Raw genomic sequence first — 25294 nt, forward strand, 5'->3', positions numbered from 1 at the left:
TATTTTTGGATAGCGTGAACAGTCGCTTCACATCCACCCGATCCATTCCACTCATTATTTTATACACTTCTATCATATCTCCCCTCAGCCGTCTCTTCTCCAAGCTGAAAAGCCCTAGCCTTCTCAGCCTCTCTTCATAGGAAAGTCGTCCCATCCCCACTATCATTTTCGTCGCCCTTCGCTGTACCTTTTCCAATTCTACTATATCTTTTTTGAGATACGGAGACCAGTACTGAACACAATACTCCAGGTGCGGTCGCACCATGGAGCGATACAACGGCATTATAACATCCGCACACCTGGACTCCATACCCTTCTTAATAACACCCAACATTCTATTCGCTTTCCTAGCCGCAGCAGCACACTGAGCAGAAGGTTTCAGCGTATCATCGACGACGACACCCAGATCCCTTTCTTGATCCGTAACTCCTAACGCGGAACCTTGCAAGACGTAGCTATAATTCGGGTTCCTCTTACCCACATGCATCACTTTGCACTTGTCAACATTGAACTTCATCTGCCACTTGCACGCCCATTCTCCCAGTCTCGCAAGGTCCTCCTGTAATCGTTCACATTCCTCCTGCGACTTGACGACCCTGAATAATTTTGTGTCATCGGCGAATTTAATTACCTCACTAGTTATTCCCATCTCTAGGTCATTTATAAATACATTAAAAAGCAACGGACCCAGCACAGACCCCTGCGGGACCCCACTAACTACCCTCCTCCACTGAGAATACTGGCCACGCAATCCTACTCTCTGCTTCCTATCTTTCAACCAGTTCTTAATCCATAATAATACCCTACCTCCGATTCCATGACTCTGCAATTTCTTCAGGAGTCTTTCGTGCGGCACTTTGTCAAACGCCTTCTGAAAATCCAGATATACAATATCAACCGGCTCCCCATTGTCCACATGTTTGCTTACCCCCTCAAAAAAATGCATTAGATTGGTGAGGCAAGACTTCCCTTCACTAAATCCGTGCTGACTTTGTCTCATCAGTCCATGTTTTTGTATATGCTCTGCAATTTTATTCTTAATAATAGCCTCCACCATCTTGCCCGGCACCGACGTCAGACTCACCGGTCTATAATTTCCCGGATCTCCTCTGGAACCTTTCTTAAAATCGGAGTAACATTGGCTACCCTCCAGTCTTCCGGTATTACACTCGATTTTAGGGACAGATTGCATATTTCTAACAGTAGCTCCGCAAGTTCATTTTTTAGTTCTATTAATACTCTGGGATGAATACCATCAGGTCCCGGTGATTTACTACTCTTCAGCTTGCTGAACTGACCCATTACATCCTCCAAGGTTACAGAGAATTTGTTTAGTTTCTCCGACTCCCCCGCTTCAAATATTCTTTCCGGCACCGGTGTCCCCCCCAAATCCTCCTCGGTGAAGACCGAAGCAAAGAATTCATTTAATTTCTCCGCTACGGCTTTGTCCTCCTTGATCGCCTCTTTAACACCATTTTCGTCCAGCGGCCCAACCGACTCTTTGGCCGGTTTCCTGCTTTTAATGTATCTAAAAAAGTTTTTACTATGTATTTTTGCTTCCAACGCTAATTTCTTCTCAAAGTCCTTTTTTGCCCTCCTTATCTCCGCTTTGCATTTGGCTTGGCATTCCTTATGATCTATCCTGTTACTTTCAGTTGGTTCTCTTCTCCACTTTCTGAAGGATTGTTTTTTGGCTCTAATGATTTCCTTTATCTTACTGTTTAGCCACGCCGGCTGACGTTTAGTCTTTTTTCCCTTTTTTCTAATACGTGGAATATATTTGTCCTGAACCTCCAGGATGGTGTTTTTAAACAGCATCCACGCCTGATGCAAGTTTTTTACTCTGCGAGCTGCTCCTTTCAGTCTTTTTTTCACCATTTTTCTCATTTTGTCGTAATCACCCTTTCTATAGTTAAACGCTAGCGTACTTGATTTCCTAGTTTCACTTCCTTCAATGCCAATATCAAAACCGATCATATTATGATCACTGTTATCAAGCGGCCCTCGTATCGTTACCCCCTGCACTAGATCATGAGCACCACTAAGGACTAAGTCTAGTATTTTTCCTTCTCTTGTCGGCTCCTGAACTAGCTGTTCCATGAAGCTGTCCTTGATTTCATCAAGAAATCTTATGTCCCTTGCGTGTACAGATGTTACATTACCCCAGTCTATATCAGAAGTTTAGTTTTACTAGTGTTTATCTGTAATCCAAATTGCTTTCTTACTAGCACAAGGAGAAAACGAAAGAGGGATCAAGGGTACACAAATCAAAACAAAAAAAAAAAAGCACACGAGGACCTTCAAGACTAGGACAACGGAGAAAAGTTATTGAAGGGTGACCCGACATGGGCTGTGTTTCGGTATGAATACACCTGCATCAGGGGTCAGAAACGTCCCAAGTTTTTTATTGTTTCTTTCACAGCAATTGGAAAAAAAACAAAACAATATAACTGGTCTTTATATAAACGCAGAGAGTATCAACATGATCTTGAGTATCTACCACCGTCTCTGTGGAAAAAATACTTCCTGACATTTTTCCTGAGTCTGCCCCCTTTCAACCTCAGTTCATATCCTCTAGTTCTACCGGAAACAGGAAGGTGGTAAAAATATCAGGAAGTATTTTTTCACGGAGAAGGGCGGTGGATATTTGGAACGCCCTCCCGCGGGAGGTGGTGGAGATGAAAATGGTAACGGAATTCAAAAATGCGTGGGATAAACACAAAGGAATCCTGTTCAGAAGGAATGGTTCCACAGAAGATTGGGTGGCAACACCGGTAATTGGGAAGCAAAGCTAGTGCTGGGCAGACTTCTACGGTCTGTGCCCTGAAAATGGCAAGGACAAATCAAGGTCAGGTACACATATAAAGTAGCTCATGCAATTGTTGGGCAGACTGGATGGACCGTACAGGTCTTTATCTGCCGTCATGTACTAAGTTACTATGTTGATACTTAGTAAATCCAAAAGGAATGTCAGTGGTGTACAGCAAAAATAAGTCAAACATAAACAAGAGAATTACAACAGTAAAAATATTCAAATAATACACTGGGGGTGGAGGAGGAATGATTTGTATAATTTTTAAAGCTTATTCAAATTGATTTCTCTAGAGCTATAACCACTGCAATCAATTTCTGTCATGATGAGCTGCCCTGTGAGGAGGGATTGAAGGTCTGAAATGAAGGTGACCCAAGACGTTACAGAATATCATTTTTTTTCCATTGTCTTCTCTTGTTTAATTTGCTTTTTGCTCTGTGTTTCTCTTACAGTTCATGTAACTGTAAATTCTCCGAGTCTAAACAAAAGCAGGCCGGCTTCTATTTTTGTGGGTCTTCTTTTGAAGCCGTTCTCACATTTTCTTTCTGTCGTTTCACGGTTCATAAGCTGTGAAATGAAGTTTGACATGTCTTTTGAGGGCCAGAGCCTTTATTTTTTAAATCCTGACATCTGATGGGAACAATGACCTTCCATTTTTTTTAGGCAGCTATAGAAATTATTTCTAAAAGCCTTTGAAACATTTTCATACTGGAGATGTTTAAAAGGAATGGTGAAGTCAGGAATGGCACCCTCAGTATCCTGTAACATAATTCACCGTACTGCATTTGCAAACTTTGCAGCATTTTAAAAGTAGCACACGGCTTTTTACTGCCTGAGCACTTACCGCCAGCCATTGACCTAGTGATAAAGGCTCCCTTGCTACTCGTGTGGTAATCAGGTAGTGTGCGCTAATGTGGTCATGCTCCCGTAGGAAAAAATAGCGTGCACCAACTTTGGAATTACCGCCGGGCATCTGCTGATAGTATCAATTTGGTGCGCGCTACCAGTGCGTTAACCCTACCGCAGCTTAGTAAAAGGGCCCCTTAAGTTACTCACATAAGCACCTGTTTTCCACCCATGCTCCTCCTCTATGTGCCCCCCCCCCCTTGCAAATAACCGCTATGAAAGTTAAATTGGTATTTGCAGAATAGCTCAGGGGCGTAGCCAGACCTCGGTGGGTCCAGAGCCCGAGGTGGGGGGGGTACAGTTTAGCCCGCCTCCCCCAGCCGCCGACCCCCCTGCCGCCACTGACCCTCCCCCATCCTGCACGGGGCTACATACAGCACGTATACGCAGGATGTCAGGAGTCAGGACTCACAGAAACAGATCAGCGAAGGTACAGGAGACCGGCGCTGCAGAAGACTTCGGCTGGCGGGGGTTGGGGACCCCCACCAGCAAAGGTACCTGGTGGGGGAGGGTCAGCGGCGGGGGGTTCAAAAGTAGAGGGGGCCAGGGCTAAATCTGTGGGGGCCCATGCCCCCGTGGCCCCACCTAGCTACGCCCCTGGCTTAGATAGAATACTGTCATTTGCCATGTATATGTGGGTAACTTAAATCTGAGCACCTTCTGGCCAGAGAGAATAGTGTCAGGGGAGTCTACGTCCACACTGTCATCTCAAACCCTTGTACCTGGTATCTGTCAATTATTTGGCGTGTTATGCAACTCCTGAATTTGGCAGAATTCAGCCTTTAGCTCCTCAGTACCATAATCGGTGCCCCTAACACTCTGAATGGTTATGTTTGGACAGCTCTGTGCGTGTGTCTTGGTTGCTATTACAATTCAGCTTTAGTGTCCAGACTAAAACTCTTCACAATGTAATTCATAACCGAGTTGTAACAAATTGTATTTCCATCATTCATAATGTATTGTAAGCCACACTGAGCCTGCAAAACGGTGGGAAAATGTGGGATACAAATGCAATAAAATAAATAAATAAGCCCCCTTTATCAAAGATTCTTGCCCCATCCTGTGGTTTCATTGCAACCTTTTTGTACATCAAGCTCTCTGTTCTTTCAATTTAATGTGGAACTCCTACTTCTAAGGAGAAATTTCCTTTTGTGTAAGTTTCTGGGATTTTTGTTTACTCTGGTATATCGATCAATTTTCTGCCCTCTGGTACATTATGGTTTATATTTATCCTGATGGTCTTGGCTCATTGAAGTGTTTGAGCTTTTGCCAGAGTCGTATCCTTCATCGTGTATAAATTTCTGCCACAAAGTTTGGCTCTCAAAACCCATTTACTCTGTTGAGAAAATATGCTATTGTACAGAAACATCATGAGAATTATGTCCTTTAACAGCCCGTATTTATAAACATAAGCATTTATTTATTAGGATTTATTTATGCCTTTTTGGAAAGAATTCACTCAAGGTGGTGTATAGTAAGAATAAATCAAACATAAGCAGTGGACAATTACAGCAGTAAAAATATTCAAATAGCAATACAAAGTATGATATAGTATACTACTTATAAACAAGAAAAAGCATCACTGGGCCTTCAAGAAAGAGACAATGAGGGGCATAATCGAACGTGAACGCCCATTTGTAAAAACGTCCATCTCCGAGAACGGGTCCGTGAAGGGGCGGGCCGAACTGTATTTTCGAAAAAAAATGGACGTCCATCTTTTTTTTTCGAAAATACATTGGATTAGGGCGTTTTTTTTGAGCTGGGCGTTTTTGTTTTTTAGCGATAATCGAAACCGAAGCGTCCCAGCTCAAAAACGACCAAATCCAAGGCATTTGGTCGTGGGAGGGGCCAGCATTCGTAGTGCACTGGTCCCCCTGAGATGCCTCTGTGCCAGCCTCAAATATCATACCTAGCTCCATGACAGTAGTATGCAGGTCCCCAGAGCAATTTTACTTTAGTTGGTGCTGCGCGGGACCCATGCAGAGAGGAAAAATCGGAAGAAAAATAAAACAAGCAAGCAAGTGCAGTCAGGGACGTCCAAATTAAAAGATAGTAAAAGGGGGAATTGAACCAGCAACCTTTTGACTACAAGCTCAGTGCTCTAGCCAGTGCACCACTGATTAGACATCCTTCCGTTTCCATTAAGTCTCTCCAAGTTTCTGTCAGCCAATCACAGCTCATTTAGCTGACATCTGTGTCAGCTAAACAGCGGTGATTGGCTGACAGAAACTTGGAGGGACTTAATGGAAAGGGAAGGACATCTAAGCACCTGAATAATGTGGTTCACTGGCTAGAGCACTGAGCTTGTAATCAGAAGGTTGCTGGTTCAATTCCCCCTTTTACTATCCAGGTAATTTAGACGCCCTGACTGCACTTGCTTGTTTTTTTTTTTTCTTCCGATTTTTCCTCTCTGCATGGGTCCCGCACAGCACTAACTAAAATAAAAATTACTTCGGGGACCTGCATACTGCTGTCATGGAGCTGGGGATGACATTTGAGGCTGGCTTACAAGTTGGGAAAAAAGTGTTTAACATTCGTTTTTTTTTTGTGGGAGGGGGTTAGTGACCACTGGGGGAGTCAGGGGAGGTCATCCCCGGTTCCCTCCGGTGGTCATCTGGTCATTTAGGGCACTTTTTTGGGACCTGTTCGTGAAAATAATGGGTCCAACAAAAGTGACCTAAATTCTCTCTGAAAACGCCTTTCTTTTTTCCATTATCGGCCGAGCACGCACATCTCTGCTCAGCCGATAACCACGCCTCAGTCCCGCCTTCACCACGCCTCCGACACGCCCCCGTCAACTTTATGCGTTCCCGCGACGGAGTGCAGTTTTGAAACGCCCAAAATCGGCTTTCGATTATACCGATTTGGGCACCCACAAGAGAAAGATGTCCATATCCCGATTTAGGTCGGAATTTGGGCGTTTTTCTCTTTCGAAAATAAGCCTCAATGGCAGTCCTTTATTTTGAAAAAGACCCAACACGGGCCGTGTTTCGGCGCACAAGTGCCGGTAATGGCGTCTGTCCTATCTTTTGGCAGTTTTCACACAGACAGCGTCTGGTAGGATTGAACAAACGCTGAGTGGTGGCTGGCAATTTACTCAGACTGTCTGAACATTCCTGCTCATATAGACCTACTCTGACCCCTGAGGCAGGGGCATGTGCGCCGAAACATGGCCCATGTCGGGTCTTTTTCACAATAAAGGACTGCCATTGTCTCTTTCTTGAAGGCCCAGTGTTGCTTTTTCTTGTTTATGTTGTATGCTTGTATGCTGTATTACCCTCTCTTTTGTGATTACGTATACTACTTACAATGTCAACACAATACGTAATAGAGCATTTTAATAGACAGTGTATGGTATAAGCAAAGATGGAACATATAGATAGGTAAGAGGAGTTAGAAAATAAAGGGGCCCTTTTACTAAGCCGCGTAGGCGCCTACACGCGCCAAATTGGAGTTACCGCGTGGCCACTGCGGTAAGTTCAATTTTGGTGCGCAACTGAAAAATATTTTTTATTTTCTGGCGCGCAGCAGCTACGCGTGTCAAGTGGCATTTGATGCACGTAGAACATTACCACGCGAGACCTTACCGCTAGGTCAGTGGCTTGCAGTAAGTTCTCAGACCCAAAAGGGACACGTTGCAATTTTCATTTTGCCACATGTCCGTTTTCGGCACAAAAAGAAGGCATTTTTTGTAGGTGCGCTAAAAAATAATTCTGCACACGCCCAAAACATGCGTCTATACTACCGCAGGCTATTTTTCACCACACCTTAGTAAAAGGACCCCAAGGAGACTAATTTAAAGAAAGTTGCACATGAGGTCAGAGAGATGATTAAATGTTATCTAGGGTAGGAGTGGATATTTATGTATGAATACATTTAAACAACTTATGCACTTCTAAAACAGGGAATTAAGGCTTCACCACAGTGAATAAGAATAAAGCTAAGTACAGTTCTGAAATGAAACATAACAAATGTATTAATTATTTTTATGGAACGTCATATTTGATCTTTAGTCTGACATATATCCTGTACACATAACTGTGAGTCTAGTGCGAATGGTTAATTCCATCTGTAACTTGATCTCATAAAATCTCTCTGAAATGTTTGTAGCAACTTCTGTGTTGACCTCCACACAACAGTTACCTTGGAACTTGTTAATACAGGCTAGGGTCCCATTCTCGACATCTTGTTGGACCAGTGACAGATGTTTTTGTTTAATAAAATATGATATACCGCCCTATCTGAATAAGCAGGTCAGGGCGATGCAAAATAAAATGCAATATATCATATTTTATTCTATGTGGAAACTTAAACGTATAAGACCTTACTTTCCGAGAGATATATTCCGTAACTTGACACAATCAATGCTATTGTGCCGCACAGATTATTGCAATGGAATATATATGCGGGTTGTAAATTACAGCTTATGAAAAAACTCCAGACAGCCCAAAACACAGCTGCCAGACTGATATTCAACAAAACAAGATTTGATAGCGCTAAACCTCTTCAACTAAAACTACATTGGCTGCATTAAGCCTACCATGAGTGGGAAAGCGCGGGGTACAAATGTAACTAAAATAAAATATCAAGGACCGCATTACTTTCAAAATTTGCTCTCTGGTCCACAAGATAATCTATGGTGAAGCCCCAGGATATATGATTGATTTAATAGATCTTCCAGCCAGAAACAGAACCAGTTCATCACATACTTATCTGAACCTTCACTATCCAAGCTGCATTGGACTCAGATACAAATCAACCTATGCATCCAATTTCTCTTACTTTAGTACGCAAATGTGGAATGCGTTACCAAAGAATGTGAAAATGATGCACGACCATCAAAACTTCAAGCGAAGTTTAAAGACCTATCTGTTTTGCAAGGCCTACCCTACTGATTCTACTTAAATGCCTCAACTCTACAATGCATCTCTACATACATTGCAGTGGACATTTTATTTCTTATTTCCTTGTCCCTTATTGTACCCATTTACCCCTACCTTACTTGACCCTTTTTCTAATTGTATTTGTTTAATACCTACCGTACTTGGCGTACACCATTACGGTATTTTGTAAGCCACATTGAGCCTACTAATAAGTGGGAAAATACGGGATACAAATGTTACAAATAAATAAATAATGGTAGAAAGAACTCCAAAGTAATATAGGGTAGAAACTTTTACACCAAGAACATGCATACACTTAAAAAAAAAAAAAGCAAGGTAGTTCAACCTTTGAATTTTGCCTAGTGCTGATGCTTGAAAGGCTGGGAGAAACACAGCTAAAAGAGTTTCTCTTAACGAACCCTTGATCTGTCATGTGCCTAAACGAGATTCTGCCAAGCTGTACAACTTGTTCAAATGGCTACTAGAGCCATTGGAATAGACTATCTTTACGTGCCTTGTTGATTCACTCTCCTAGTCAAGATGCTTTGCTTTTCCATCACACAAAAAAAGAAGTACCAGGGGCCTTCACAAGCGGGACAAAAACTTTTAATTAAAATGTCAAATATGCAGTTGAATAAAACTTGCACTGTTGACCCGACACGGACTGTGTTTCAGCGTCAAAACGCCTGCCTCAGAGGTCTATTGATAAAATATATGTAAAACAATAATACATTAGACTTTATACAAATGCTTCCAGGTATACATCTCACCGTTAACCCCTTAGCTTGTCTTCTGAGCCCTCCTAAACCCACCCAAAACCCACTGCCCCCAAGCCCTTATGGGTGAAGGGGGCACCTATATATGAGTAGAGGAGGGTTTGGGTGAGTTTTGGGGGCCGACATTTTTCACCACAAGTGTAACAGGTAGGGGGAGGTATGGGCCTGGGACCACCTGTCTACAAGTGCATTGCACCGACCACTCCACTACTCCAGGGAACTGCATGCTGCTCTGATAGACCTGGCTTATAACATCTGAGGCTGTCATAGAGGCCGGTGAGTAATTTTTTAATCCACAATTTGGGGGGGGGGGGGGGGTGAGAGAGTTAACGATCCATTGGGGGAGTAAGGGGAGTCATCCTTGATTCCTTCCAGTGCTTATCTGGTCATTTAGGGCACCTTTTTGTCCCTTACTCGTTTTAAAAACAGGTCTAGCCCCAAGCATTTAGATTTTCGCACGGGACGTTTTTGTTTTGTTCCATTATGGCTGCAAAAACATTTAAGTGTTAGGCATGCCCTATTCCCACCTCCAACATGCCCCCTTGTGATTTGCACACATTGCAAACAAAATGCATAGATAAACATTTGCAAAAAAGGTTTTGAAAATACAGATTTGAACGTTTTGAAAAGAAATACATCCAAATGCTGCTTTTTGAATGTTTTTCTCTTTTGAAAATGAGCCTCCTAGCATCCATGAATAAGAGAAATGGCAACAGACTTCCGGAGGCCATGACTGGTGGCTCGTGCTCAAAGATCAGAAACAACTACAAGAGCAAAAGTAGGATCTCCATGGAGCAAATTCATGCTTCTCTGAAACAGGGGCGTAGCCAGCCAGACAATTTTGGGTGGGCCTGAGTCCAAGGTGGGTGGGCACAGAATTCATGCCCCCTGTCCCTAGGCCCCCTCTGCTCTGCTTTGCTCCGCTGTCTTCTCTTCATCCTTCCCTCCACCTGCAAGCCCACAATATTAAATACCTGAGCAGGAGGGGATCTACAAACCCCACTAGCTGAAGATTTCCTCCTGCTCAGGCAGTCAGTTCTCTTCTAAACAGCAGCCAGCAGCACTTTCCTCGAGCTGATGCCATGGCCAGCAGGCTCTGCATGCATGAAAACAAACTAAGCATGTGCAGAGGGGCTGGTGCTAGTGTCAGCTCTAGGCAAGTTAAGCCAGCTGCCTGAGGTGGAAATCTTCAGCTGGTGGGGTTTGAGGATCTCTATCAGCCATAGCAAGAGTGCCACAATTTTGGGTGGGCCTGAGTCCAAATAGGGTGGGCCCTGGCCCACCCAGGCCCACCAATGGCTACGCCACTGCTCTGAAAGGAATCTGATGCCATTAGGTCTCTCACCTACCAGACTTTTTTAAACTGGTTGCTAAAAACCAGGTAGCACACTGCCAGTCAGCGACTCTAAGCCTCAATTTGGTTTCTTTTCGGGATGCTAGAAGGTGCTTTCCACAGATCAACACATATGTAGAAACAGGGGACCTGGGGCTTGAAGAATGCTGAGGAATAGGTTAAGGCTGAGTAATACTCCTGAGGTGGGGACAGGGGATGCCTCCACATTTTGCTGAGATAAGAGAATAAGCTGTTGAAGGGGGAACATGAGATGATGGGAAAGGAATGACCAAGGACAAGGGAGGTAACTGAGGAAGGAGTTGAGTAAAGCAGGGGAAGGGATAAAAGAATGAAAACTGATTGGGGACAGAAGGGAAGAGAGAATGGACTGGGGGTTGAACAGCCATACAGGCACCTAGAATGTAAAGAACACCTTTGGAAGATTTTTTTGAACTCCAGCCTTAAGAGAGAATGGGATGAGTGTGTACTAAATTTATTTGTTACATTTGTACCCCGCACTTTCCCACTCATAGCAGGTTCAATGCGGCTTACATAGTAATAGGATTACAAAGTAAAGTGTAGAGAGTACAGACTAAGCTTAGCAGAGTAATGGAGATGTGTAGGTGGGTAGCTGCGTGCGTCTGGTAGCGCTATATAAATGCTAATAGTAGTAGTGGGTAATAATATATCATGATATTTTTAAACTTTCAAATCTTGTCAATATGCCCTTTCTTCAAGTTTTGCAAACTGTAGACTGTCGCAAGGGCAGTTTGTATGTGCTGCATTCTCTGCTTAGTGTAAGAGGAAAAAAAGTTTTATCGAAAAAAATGTTTTTCAACCATGGTCCGGTACAAAGAATGATATACTTGGATTATGCCTGCTATGAACATTCTTTCTGGGAGGAACATTTTAATCAGTCGAGGCCAGGACCATAAAACCGCTGCTTTTTATTTCATTTACACTGGAATGAAATTAGCTGTGCTTCTGGTTATTTGCATTTTGATTCAAATGATAATAAGATATACAGACTATTGAATTTTTTGTAGCCTGGAGGCCACTGTTGATGTAGCCTGGAAAGTTCTGTATTCAAGTTCAGGCCCTTTTAAACTTGGTCCCTTTAAAAAGGGGTTTTGACTGCATTTCCCAGCAGGCAGTAGGGCTGGAATTGGAGGGAGCATGTGCTTTGAGGGTGGAGAAAGTCAGACTACATTTGTCAGCAAGCAGCAGTGTTGCCAGGTGGGCGGTTTTACCGCCCAATTGGGCGGTTTTCCGCGACCCGCCGCGGGAAATTTTTGCCCGTGGCGGGTTGCGTTTTTTTGGGCTTGTTTTGGGTCTTTTGGGCGGTTTTTTAAGTGTTTTTTCAGCCGCGGGGGCGGGGCTAGTGGCATTTTGGGCGGGGCTAGTGGCATTTTGGGCGGGGTTAGTGATGTTTTGGGCGGGGTTAGTGACGTTCTGAGCGGGGGTGATGACGGCGGGGGCGATGACGCGGGGGTGGGGGTGTCAGGGGCGGGGTTTGACTTTCGGCAGGTTTTGGGCTGGTTTGGGTGAGGAAACATTTTCCACCTGGCAACCCTGGCAAGCAGTAGGGCTGGAGTTAGGAAAGAGCAGGTGCTTGAGGGACCTGGGAGGAGGGTGAATTAGCAAGCTCCCAGGTGTTTGATTACTAAGGCCTCTCATGCTATGAGAGGAATTTAAAAGAAGGTTTTGTCGTTTAGAAGAGACATAGCCAGGGCACACAGTATGACACAGCTTATGGGGAAATGAGGAAGGATTTCCCCCAGAGAGTGGGTGATTAGCCACTGTAGCAAGGTTCCCTCTCCTTGCTCGTTTTCCTAGGTACAGGCAGATGAGCTTGGGAAGTTATTTGGGCTTCACAATAGATAACTGGGAGTCTGAGGAAGGAGGAGAGGCTGGCCTCCATGTCAGCCGCTTAAGGAGCTTAAGTTATTTAAAAGCAGGGCCGCCGAGAGGGGGGGGACAAAATTGCCCGGGCCTCCGGGGGGGGGGGGGGGGGCGGCGCCGCTGCAGTCCGGCCCGCCCGCCGTCGCTCCCTGATACTGACCTTAAGCGCTCAAAAGCGCAGCAAGCAACAGCAGACCACTCCTTCCTTCCATGTCCCACCCTCGCCTGATGTAACTTCCGCGAGGGCGGGACACGGAAAGGAGAGGTCTGCCGCTGCTTGCTGCGCTTTCGAAGGAGACGATGAGGCGCTTAAGGTCAGTGGCATGCAGAGGGCCCGGGGGTAGAGAGAGGGCCTGGTGGAGGGGGGCCCGGCGACCTCGGGTGGGGGGGGGGGGGCCCGGGGGCAGCCTTGTCCCGGGCCTGGCCCAGTCTCTCGGCGGCCCTATTTAAAAGCCTGTGGGTGCAAGGGTGAAAACCAGTCTAGGAAGAAAGACCTATGCAGGAAGTTACCTGTGAGTTGGCTTTATAGGAAGATTTGGTTCTAGTTTGTAGTTTGGGTAGATTTGCTCTTAAACCAGATTCTAGAAGGAAAGTGATAAAAGAGGGAAAGGTTAAAGGTAACCCCAGAAGATGCAAAAGATTGCTCTGAAATATGAAGCAGAGGTGCATAATAAAGAAGGTCTGTTAAAGTTGGGCAGTACCTGCGCATAGACTTTGTATTTACCTGTTGTATGGTTGCAACTGGGAAGGGAAAGAATCCCAAGTCTGTGATGTGAAGATGACATGAGTTTTGTTAAGAAACATTAAAGCTTTTGATTTTGAAAAGCTTTAGTGTGTGAAGCCCTTGAAAATAATGCAGAGGTTTTCAGCCCAGTCCTCGGGATATACCTATCCAATCTGGGTTTTCAGGATTTCCCCATTGCTTCAATGGGGATATCCAGAAAACCTCGACTGGCTGGGGGTGTGCCTGAGGACTGGGTTGAAAACCTCTGAAGTAGTGACTGCTTAATAAGGCCTTAGCAGGGTTGTCACAGTGGCCTATAGAAGGCATGGGCCCAGAGCATTGAGGATCCAGGAGCAGGACAGCCTGGGATCATCACAATATTAATGTTTTATTATTTGCAAATTACTTCAGCCAGGGTTTTGCTTGCTGTGTAGGATGGTGCTTTTAATTAAAGGGCAAGACAAAAAAGAGAAATTTATGTTTACATTAATTAAGCTGTGGAATCTGTTACTGCGGGATGTAATAAGGGTAGGTAACAGGCAGAGCAGGGTTCAAAAGAGGTTTGAACAAGTTCCAGGAGCAAAGGGCCTTAAAAATTATTAGCCAGGTAGACTCAGGAAAGCCATCACTGACCCTTGAAAATCAGATATGAAAAACTGATCTACATTTTGGGATTTGCAGGACACTTGTGACCAACACTGGCCGCTGTTGGAGACAAGATTCTGGGCTCGATGGACCTTGTTCTGACACAATATGGCTCCATCATATGTTCTTACAGTCTTATGATTCTAATTAGCTGGTTTCCTTGCTTTCAGGTCCTGTTTGTTCCCAGACACTGGTGGCACTATGTGGAATCTATTGACCCCATCACTGTCAGCGTAAATTCCTGGATTGAACTGGTGTGTTTTTTTCTACGGTATTTTCCATGTCGAATAACCCTGCTTTACATGTTTTCTAGTTCACAACCATTTGCATTATGGAGTGTGGGCGCTAGACAGGAAAAGAAATAGCCCACGGCACAGGTGATCAAGTGTCATTTTGGGTGATGATTCTGTCAGTTCTGCATTGATATAAAGACTAAAGGCAGTGCTCCAGGGAGACAGGATCATGCAGATTAAAGGCTTTAGTCTATTAAAAAATATAAATTACTCTTGAGAGATGGAGTCAGTCATGGTGCAGAAATTGGAAGCATTCCAATACCTTCCTTTTCTTTATAGGAATGGAACATTTTCTCGACACACTGCAAAACAGCTCAACACATCTGTTTTTTTTCCCAGTGTACATTTGGTAAATGCTAGAGGAGTCTAAAACAAAACACAAAACTTAATTAAGTCAACTGGTTTAATTTCCATTTTTATAAACAAATTGCAGCGTTTGTGTGTACTTACAGGAAATAGGGGCAGTGAGAGCGCTTACAGGGTATTAAAAAAAAAAAAAAAAATCCATTCTGTGGTTCTAAGCTTCCAAAACAGCTTTGCTGTGTTTCTCAGCTACCTCACCCAGGTTTCAGGGAAACAATTTCTTAATGGGAGACATTTATCACAACATCTACTGGCTTATAGTGCACAGTCCTGTGTATGTGAGTAGAATGATGAACTCACGCTCTACCTGTATCCAAAGACTATTTGTCAAATTAAAAACTCTGAATATTTATTCAGTCTATGGAAATATGCTGTTCAAAATGGTGCACTTGGAGTACCAATATTCAGAATACCCTTTCCTAGTTGATTTGTTTGTGTTCCTAAAAATAAGAGAATAAGAATGCATGCAAAGAAGATAGGCCAACTAATAGTTCATTTATCTGCATTTGTATGATCTACTGTACGGTAGATGTCCTTCTGTTACAAAGAAGAGGTGCACTGGTGGGCACGTGGCAAAAACCCAGTGCCGTAGCGAGGGCGGCTGACACCCAGGGCAGGTTGCCGCTGCGCACTCCCCCCCCCCCCCCCCCCCCCGGTGCAGCACGGCGCCCCCCCCCTCGGTGCGCACCCTCCCCCACCTCCCCCGGAGCGCATTTTTAATTGATTTAAAAGCGAGAGGCGGGCGGGAGGGCCGATCCGCCCCCGAATCCACGTCGCTGGGAGCTGCGTCAGCTCCGTTGGTTCCTTGCTCTCTCTGCCCCGGAACAGGAAGTAACCTGTTCCGGGGCAGAGGGAGCAAAGAACCAACGGAGCGGACACCCCCCCCCAGCGGCGTGCACCTGGGGCGGACCGCCTCCCCCCCTTCCTACGCCACTGCAAAAACCAACAGTTTATTGTCAGTACTGAAGGAGCTGAGTGTATTAAGGTACTTGTACTATAAGTAATATTGCATTTGTGAGACTGATACTTGAACAGCAGATAAGGGATGGGAATAGCGATTTAAAAACTCATTTTCAACATCAGCCATTGTTAAAGGTGACACCTAGCAGTTACTGTAAACTTTAGGGACTGTGGTTTTAGGGTTCTGAAGAGACTTGTGGTTTGTGATTTCTTGCCTAAGGACCATCATGGTAATGGCAGAGATACAGTTAGTAAAAAAAAAATATATATATATAGACCATTCCCCACAGAAAAATAAGTTGGAAGAATAAAGTAGGAATGACCAAGAAGAAAGCGTGAGATCAGTGCTTAGTGCTTTTTACAATCATATATATATTTTATTTTTTTGTTACATTTGTACCCCGCACTTTCCCACTCATGGCAGGCTCAATGCGGCTTACATATTGTATACAGGTACTTATTTGTACCTGGGGCAATGGAGGGTTAAGTGACTTGCCCAGAGTCACAAGGAGCTGCCCGTGCCTGAAGTGAGAATCGAACTCAGTTCCCCAGGACCAAAGTCCACCACCCTAACCACTAGGCCACTCCATTTATACCCCACATTTTCCCACTAGTTGTAGGCTCAATGTGGCTTACATAATACCGTAGTGCAGGCTACAGTTAGTAAAATACAATTTAACAATGTAATAATAAGATAGTAATCAAATATGCAACGTATAAGACAACAAAGATAATAAAAGATAATTAAGGATGATAAAGTCCATGAATTTTGCTGTAAAAAGAAGAAGTAAGTTAGGTTGAGTCTGGAAGGTAAGCCTTCTTGAACAGGGTGGTCTTCAGTAATTTCCTGAAATTTAGACGGTTCTGAATTGATCTTAAGATTTTGGGTAGTGCATTCCATAGCTGTGTGCCTATGGAGAAGCTGGATGCGTAGGTAGATTTGTATTTAAGGCCGTTGCAGTCTGGATAATGTAAATTTAGGAAGGATCGGGAAGAGTAGAAACTGTTTCTGGGTGGTAGATCTATTAGACTTAACATGTATCTAGGAACATCTCCGTAAATAATCCTATGAATCAAGGTGCATATCTTAAAATCTTAAAGGCAGTACGTTCATGTAGGTTCGCTGGTACAAGTGACTCCTGTCAGATTAATTCACACCCTGATTATTTGTGTTGTTTGATGCAGCCTACCAGATCTTTGGATTCCTAATGCAGGCATTATTGCTGAAACAGTCTGTATGGAATCCTTGGAATTGTTCTGTTGGATACAGAATAAAGAATTCACTTTGGGAACCAGGTCTCCTTGGTTCTTACTTCTTGGTCGTCTTTACTTCATTCTTCCTAGGGCTACAGTTAGTAGCAAGGTATATAAACACTCTTTATAGTCTTGGGCTAGTCACTTCACCCTCCATTGCCTCAGGTGCCACTTAGATTGTGAGCCCATTTGATCAAGGAAATAGCTTGTATATGTGAGTATAACTTAACTTGAGCTTGAATATGGAAAAGGTGAGTAACAAATCTAAAATTCCAATCCAGGTGGCTCCATATATCACTGTTACCATCTGGCAAGTTGGTAATTATCTGACACTAGTAAAAAAGGCCCTTTTCTGACACAAATGAAACGGGCGCTAGCAAGGTTTTCTTCGGAGTATGTATGTTTGGGAGAGTGTATGTGAGAGTGACTGTTTGAGAGTCAGAGTGAAAGTGTGAGTGTGTGAGAGAGAGAGTGAGTCTGGGTGTGAGTGTGTTTGTGAGAGAGTGTGTGTGTGAGAATGAGAGTGTGTGCAAGTGTGTATGTGAGACACAGTGTGATAGAGAGTGTGTGTGTGTGGCCATCCATGCTCCTCTGCCCCCTCCATTCATCCCTTTCCAGCATTTCCCCTCTTTGCCTGAGGCCTGCCCTGCAATCCATATCCATCCATGGCCATCTGTCCCCTCCATTCATCCCTATACAGCAATTCCCCTTTCCCTGAGCTCTGCCGTCCCAATCCATGGCCATCCATGTTACTCTGTCACCTGCCCCCTCCATTCATCCCTATCCAGCATTTCCCCTCTCTGCCTGAGGCCTGCCCTGCAATCCATGCTCCTCTGTCCCCTGCCGCCTCCATTCATCCCTTTCCAGCATTTCCCCTCTCTGCCTGAGGCCTGTCCTGCAATCCATATCCATCCATGCCCATCTGTGCCCTTCATTCATCCCTATCCAGCAATTCCCCTTTCCCTGAGCCCTGCCCTCCCAATCCATGGCCATCCATGTTACTCTGTCCCCTGCCCCCTCCATTCATCCCTTTCCAGCATTTCCCCTCTTTGCCTGAGGCCTGCCCTGCAATCCATATCCATCCATGGCCATCTGTCCCCTCCATTCATCCCTATCCAGCAATTCTCCTTTCCCTGAGCCCTGCCGTCTCAATCCATGGCCATCCATGTTACTCTGTCACCTGCCCCCTCCATTCATCCCTATGCAGCATTTCCCCTCTCTGCCTGAGGCCTGCCCTGCAATCCATATCCATCCATGGCCATCTGTCCCCTCCATTCATCCCTATCCAGCAATTCCCCTTTCCCTGAGCCCTGCTGTCCCAATCCATGGCCATCCATGTAACTCTGTCACCTGCCCCCTCCATTCATCCCTATCCAGCATTTGCCCTCTCTGCCTGAGGCCTGCCCTGCAATCCATGCTCCTCTGTCCCCTGCCACCTCCATTCATCCTTTTCCAGCAAGTCCCCTCTCTCCCTTCCATGACCCCCCCTCGCATCCATGCTCCTCTCTCTCCCATGTCCCAGCCTGGCCCGCCCTCTTCTCCTCCCCCCCTTCGCATCCATGCCCCCCCTTCGCATCCATGCATCCCCCCCCCTTCGCATCCATGCCCCCCCCCTCCTTCGCATCCATGCCCCCCCCCCTCCTTCGCATCCATGCATCGGGTTGTATTTTTTTTTTTTTTCTTCTTTTAAAATTTACCTCCGTGGCGGTTCCGGCAGCGAAGCGTCAGGGAAGGAGGCGGCGCTCTCGGCGTCTAGCCTTCCCTTCGCTGTGTTCCGCCTTCTTTTGACGTCATCCTTGACGTCAGAAGAAGGCGGAACACAGCGAAGGGAAGGCTAGACGCCGAGAGCGCCGCCTCCTTCCCTGACGCTTCGCTGCCGACCGATGCGATTGGTTGAGTGTCATTGCTCCGCCCTCGACGTCATCACGTTTGACGCATGGGCGGGGCAGACACAATGGGATCTCACCCCCTTCACTTTTGGCTAAAAGAGGCTTCATGGAACGTTGGAGGTGCGTTTTATATAGAGAGATAGTTAAAGCACATCAAGTTTGAACTATGCTGGCTTTTGTGGCTCTCCTTTGCTCTGCTTCCATTGAACATATTTGTAAAGCAGTGGCATTGTCTTCAGTTTATACCAAGATAAACAGCCACAAGGAAAAAAATAAAAAGTGAAAAAAAAATGAATAAAAATATTTTTTTTAACATAGAAACATATCTTGTATAAGAAAGAAAGTGTATTCATACGTGTTGTATTTATGGAGGAAAAAGCCTCTGAGTTCCCGGTTCAGAATATTTGATCTGAATACTAGAGACAAAATCTTCATCAGCAGAAAAACCTCCCTGATGCAATTGTAGGTATAAACAGACTTAATTCAACACTTATCTTGATGTTGCGAATTGCAGTTGGTAACTCCGTTCTGTTCCGACGGGGTCCCATTTTACCGTCCTCGGCTTTCTCAAGGAAAAACTACCTCTTACTGCAATTGTGGTTCTTAGCTCTGTAAGATCTCTCTATTTGCATGCTAGCAGGTCCCCATTCCCCCCAATGAAGCAAGCCCCCCCCCCCCCCCAGCAGGGACTGTCTTTTTGTGTCTGGTGTACAGGCCTGCATATGCCTTGTAGCGCTGTAGAAATGATAAATAGTAGTAGTAGCATTAGCAAGCGGTCCCTGGTGGTCCAGTGGGCCACTGTCAATCCCTCTACCACCCGCCTACAAAATGGTGGCGCCCTACCCAGTGTATCCTGGGATGTGTTGGGCGTGGCTTCACACCATATAAGGGAGAAACTCCCTTATATGGTGTTAAGCCCTGCCTAGCACATCCCAGGATACACTGGGCAGGGCTGGGTGCCGCCATATTGCAGGTGGCATCAAAGGAAGAGGAGGGAGACCACTTCCTTCCTCCAACTCAAGGTAGTGGGGGTGGGGGATTGACAGCGGCCCACAGGACCACAAGGGATTTCTTGTTAATGGTGGGGGGGGGGGGGTAGGGGGGCTGGAGACCCACCAGATGTCCAGCCCCCCTTGAACCAGGTCGGGGGGAGCGGACCTGTCAAACAAGTGCGGGAGAATGATCAGAAATAATTGCGTGCTTAAATTTGCACGTCATTATCTCTGATCATAGGTCCAATAACGCCCCATGCTGTTCCAGCACTATTTTTAGAGCGCTGTTTGGAACAGTGCGGGGCTTTTGATCATCTGCTTGAGAGTCTGTTTCCTGATCACTTTTTTACCTTCTGTTTTGGTGGTATTCTGATCTGCAAGACTGCCCTGTTGGAACTAACTTTGAAGTTCTATCTTCTGCCTCTTTCAATCTGGCAACTGTGGGTCTGCTCTGCCTTGGTCTTCCAACTACTAGAGGGTATAACCCGAAGAGAAAGGGGCTATTAAAAGTGAAAACACAACCTAGGCCCAGGATCTTTAGGGGTATATGTTCAGGAGGACAACTCCTAATATATATATCCTGAGGTACTTAGCTGACAGGACACCACTAAATAGCAATTTTTCTGGACTCGTGTCTAGGGGAAACGTACCTCTTTGGCCCTATGGCTAGCTAGCTGTGCTGGAAAAAGGAACAATGCCACAGATGGAATCTATATTATTTATTAGGTGTATGTATATATATATATATAAATCCGAAGCAAACGGCAAAGCAAAATACAAAATAACTTGCTATAAAAATAGATTATCACCAATCCGAAGCAAACGGCAAAGCAAAATACAAAATAACTTGCTATAAAAATAGATTATCACCAAAATATAGATAATGATATATGATTTTCCTAATGGACTAACTAAATGAGTGATTACACAACCAATCACAATACTGATATCCTAATGATTATTATGAGAACTTACACCATACGTCTTATGCAAAATACACAGTTAGCAGCTAAATTCACAGACCATAAATCATGACATAAAACCCATCTGTCTCAGACAAAAGCCAAGAACTAGTTATCCCCTAACTAATAGGTAGCAAATTCTGTTATCTCACCCTGCAGTCTGTGGCAGACTTCCAATAGTAAAGAAGCAGATTCCTCCTCTGAGACTCTTAAAGCCCACCTCTTCAATGCTGCGTTCGGCACCTAACCCTTACCGTTCAGTGAATCCAGACTGCCCCAATTTGACTGCCCCTATCGGACCGACCGTTCACTTGTCTATTAGATTGTAAGCTCTTTGAGCAGGGACTGTCTCTCTTTGTTAAATTGTACAGCGCTGCGTAACCCTAGTAGCGCTCTAGAAATGTTAAGTAGTAGTAGTAGACTCAAGCTGAAGCCTCAGCGAGCCTCTTAAGTCCAGGAATAAAGTTTGAGATCGGTATTCTGGATGCAAATGGCACAGTCTTTAGGTAAGGTCGTGTATTGTAGCTGAGCTAACCTTGCGAGTTTGTTACAAGGTATGCAGTTCACTGGTGTTTATGAAATCAGTCTCTTGCTCTCTCTCCGAGCCTTCTATCCTCCTGCCAGTCTTCTGGTCCTCTCCCTTCTGCCCCCATTGGCATCCAAGGGTCAGATGATCCCTGTGAACCAATCACAGCAGGTGTAATAATGTCCAGCCAGCTTCATGGTCATGAAGAGAGGCCTTTGTTATAGCAAAGAAACTTATCAATGGCATGCAAACCTCCCTGTCTGATCTCATACTCCTGGAACCATGTGTGTCTCTCTCCTCCATTCTTCCCAGGAGATAACTGGGCTAGTTTGCAACCAATAATATGGCCTTGGATGAAGTCATCATGGTACGCTCAGCAGTAATTTTCCTTTTGTAGCAAAGCTGGTTTCTGATGGTTACAGATGCATGCAGGCCACAGGCAGAAGTATCCATATTGTTATAACAGAATGGTTTGGCTTGTATAGGCCAAGAACAGCAAAGGTGAGATCGCAGGTAAATACTCCTACAGATCCCAGGTGATCCTTGTGGTCATTGACCAAGCTATGGCAATCAACAGGTACCATTGCTGGGTACCTTTCTCTAATGCAACCAAATATGTACGTTTGTGTTACTTAGGAATTGTTTGTGCAGAAAAGGTTCAAAACCAGAGTGGAAGGTACAAGACAAGTTAGGGGAGAGTTAAGAAAATGTTCAGTTAAGTGGTATCCAACAAACAACTTTTTTTTTTGGCATCGGGGGGGTGTTTATCAGTGTTCTTTGATTAAAATCTAAAATCAGAGGCCCTGCATCTGTGAAATATCTGTCTTTGTAACCAAAGACAAAGGTTTGGGCTTTCATATATATTTTGGTTATCAATAGAAATCAAACAAAATAAAACATGGAAAAGAAAATAAGATGATACCTTTTTTATTGGACATAACTTAATACATTTCTTGATTAGCTTTCGAAGGTCGCCCTTCTTCCTCGACCTTCGACCTTCGAAAGCTAATCAAGAAATGTATTAAGTTATGTCCAATAAAAAAGGTATCATCTTATTTTCTTTTCCATGTTTTATTTTGTTTGATTTCTATTGATAACCTTAAGAGTGGACTAACACGGCTACCACACTCCTCTACTGATATATATTTTGAAAATTTGAATACATTGTGTTCAACATGACAGAAATGTGTTGTGATCTGTCTGGAGAAGCAGGGCACTTTCTGTAATGGATGTTTATGATTTGTGTAATGTGAACTGCGGCCAGGTGGTCTAATAGAAATTATATCAATGGATTAAAACCTGACAATATCTCTGTTTCACAATAAAACTCAGGCTATTTTGCATTCCGTATTAATACCATGGCATTTTGTATGGTAATAGAAAAGTATTTCTACTCTTATGGCTTTCTGTGACATTCATGTTCTTTCATCTGTTGACAGTGTTTGCTGAATTTTTATTTATGTATAAATAAATCCACACATCATTAGATCCAGTTATCAGAAAATGCATAATTTAAAAGGTGTTATGAAAGCTTTCATGTTTTCAATTTCTGAATGAGAAAGCTTGTTTCATTCCCTGCTGCAGAGCTGGAATTTCTACCCAGAGTTATAAAGGTTAATAAATAGAGACAAAAAAAAAAAGGTAAAACCTTTTTATCGGACTAGCATAATGCATTCTTAAGTCTAATTTTGTTTAGGTGATTTAGGTCAGAAAAGAAACCTCCAAGTCAGAATGTTCACAGTTTGCAACATATTTTCTAAAAAGCTCATTAAGAACAGAGCCTTTTGTAAAATACATATAAGAACAGAGGAAACATTATGTGTATTTGGTGGCATATACAGAGGGAATACTGATTTTAGAAACAAACAAATTCAAAATTAGAAGCATGAGTAAAATGGCAGCATATGCACGTGAAAGTTGTGGAGTTACAAAACTGCATATAAAATAATGAGTGGAGTGGAACAGGTGGATGTGAAGCGTCTGTTCACGCTTTCCAAAAATACTAGGACTAGGGGGCATGCGATGAAACTACAGTGTAGTAAATTTAAAACAAATCGGAGAAAAGTTTTCTTCACCCAATGCATAATTAAACTCTGGAATTCGTTGCCGGAGAACGTGGTGAAGTCGGTTAGCTTAGCAGAGTTTAAAAAGGGGTTAGATGGTTTCCTAAAGGACAAGTCCATAAACCACTACTAAATGGACTTGGGAAAAATCCACAATTCCAGGAATAACATGTATAAAATGTTTGTACGTTTTTTGAAGCTTGCCAGGTGCCCTTGGCCTGGATTGGCCGCTGTCGTGGACAGGATGCTGGGCTCGATGGACCCTTGGTCTTTTCCCAGTGTGGCGTTACTTATGTACTTAATCATGTGAAAGGGAAACTGAGCTTCGAAACTCAAATTTTTGTTCTATAAAGTGGTTTTGAATCCCAGAGAGGTAAAATTAATTCTCCCCTCAATCACTTCTCCAAATCCCAGATCCAAATGAGCAGTTACTTGCCAGTTATGGCTGCATCAAAGCCAATGTAAATGGCAGCAAGGAAATATTTTTGCAGTATATGGGGGCAATTCTGTAAATTGGTGTGCCAATTCTATAACAGCATCAGTGTGCGAAGATGCCATTAAAAAATACTGAGCTCTGGTCAGCGTCTTGCGTTCTTCAGATGCAAGACGCTGACCAGAGCTCAGTTTATTGATACAGTTTTTGCTGCACCTTTAACGAGAAACGCTCTTACGAGAAACCCGAAGAATAGACCGAGCAGAAGCTCCGGTACAAGTTTTTCAATACAATTATTTGTGAATGAAAACAAGATTTTCTGTATGGTAAAAGACTCCTGATGCAGGCCTGAAAGTCCGAAACACAGCTGTGTCGAGTCCCAATCACCTTCCCTTTTTAATTTTTATAATCAAACTTTTTCAAAAATTGATTTCTGTAAGGTCGTCTTTTTTCATTTTTGATTTTAGTCATCTTTGCTGTTTTTGCTTTTCAACTGTTTTTTGCAGAGACTGGTGTCTTCTGTTTTTTTTTGTATAAAGAATACTAGCATAAACCCATATTAACACACCCAAAATGTAGGCATGACCTTGTACGCTAGAACAACGGTAAGCGTAAATGGGTGTCCCTAAGTGCTCCAGCCAATTAGGTTTTCAGGATATCCACAATGAATATTCATGAGAAAGATTTGCATTCTGTGGAGGCAGTGCATGCAAATCTCTCTCATGAATATTCATTGTGGATATCCTGAAAACATAGAAACATGATGGCAGATGAAGGCCAAATGGCCCATCCAGTGTGTCCATCCTCCATAACCAATAACTCTTCCTTTTCCTAAGGGATCTCACGTACCTGTCCCACGCGTTCTTAAATTCCGACACAGTCCTTGTCTCCACAGCCTCCACTGGGAGGCCATTCCATGCTTCCACCACCCTTTCCGTGAATGAATGCTTTCTTAGATTCCTCCTAAGCCTATTTCCTCTTAGCTTAATCGTATGCCCCCTCATTCCAGAGTTTGAAAGAGGCTCACTTCTTGTACATTAATGCCCCTGAGATATTTAAACCTCTCTATCATAGTGGAGGAGTAGCCTAGTGGTTAGTGCAGTGGACTTTGATCCTGGGGAACTGAGTTCGATTCCCACTGCAGCTCCTTGTGACTCTGGGCAAGTCACCTAACCCTCCATTGCCCCTGGTACAAAATAAGTACCTGAATATATGTAAACCGCTTTGAATGAAGTTGCAAAAACACCTCAGAAAGGTGGTATATCAAGTCCCATTTCCCTTTCCCTATTTGAGATTCTACATGGAATGTTGCTACTATGGAGATTCTGTTGCTACTATTTGAGATTCTAGATGGAATGTTGCTATTCCACTAGCAACATTCCATGTAGAAGCCTGCGCTTGCAGATCAGCAACGTGGCTACGCAGGCTTCTGTTTCTGTGAGTCTGACGACGTCAGACTCACAGAAACAGAAGCCTGCGCAGCCACGTTGCTGATCTGCAAGGGCAGGCTTCTACATAGAATGTTGCTAGTGGAGGAGTAGCCTAGTGGTTAGTGCAGTGGACTTTGATCCTGGGGAA

The 25294-nt window shown here is 44.1% G+C and overlaps 1 protein-coding gene across 1 annotated transcript in view; it reads left to right on the forward strand.

Annotated features, from left to right (window-relative positions):
* The window catches only part of HSPBAP1 (HSPB1 associated protein 1), a 150936-nt gene that overhangs the window by 121190 nt on the left and 4452 nt on the right, over positions 1-25294 (forward strand). The window contains exon 6 of the mRNA XM_030210164.1: positions 14152-14235. Coding sequence (XP_030066024.1) covers positions 14152-14235 — 84 coding nt within the window. The remainder of the gene's footprint in view (positions 1-14151; positions 14236-25294) is intronic.

The sequence above is a fragment of the Microcaecilia unicolor genome, chromosome 7 (assembly GCF_901765095.1).
Source record: "Microcaecilia unicolor chromosome 7, aMicUni1.1, whole genome shotgun sequence".
Taxonomy (NCBI): Eukaryota; Metazoa; Chordata; class Amphibia; order Gymnophiona; family Siphonopidae; genus Microcaecilia; species Microcaecilia unicolor.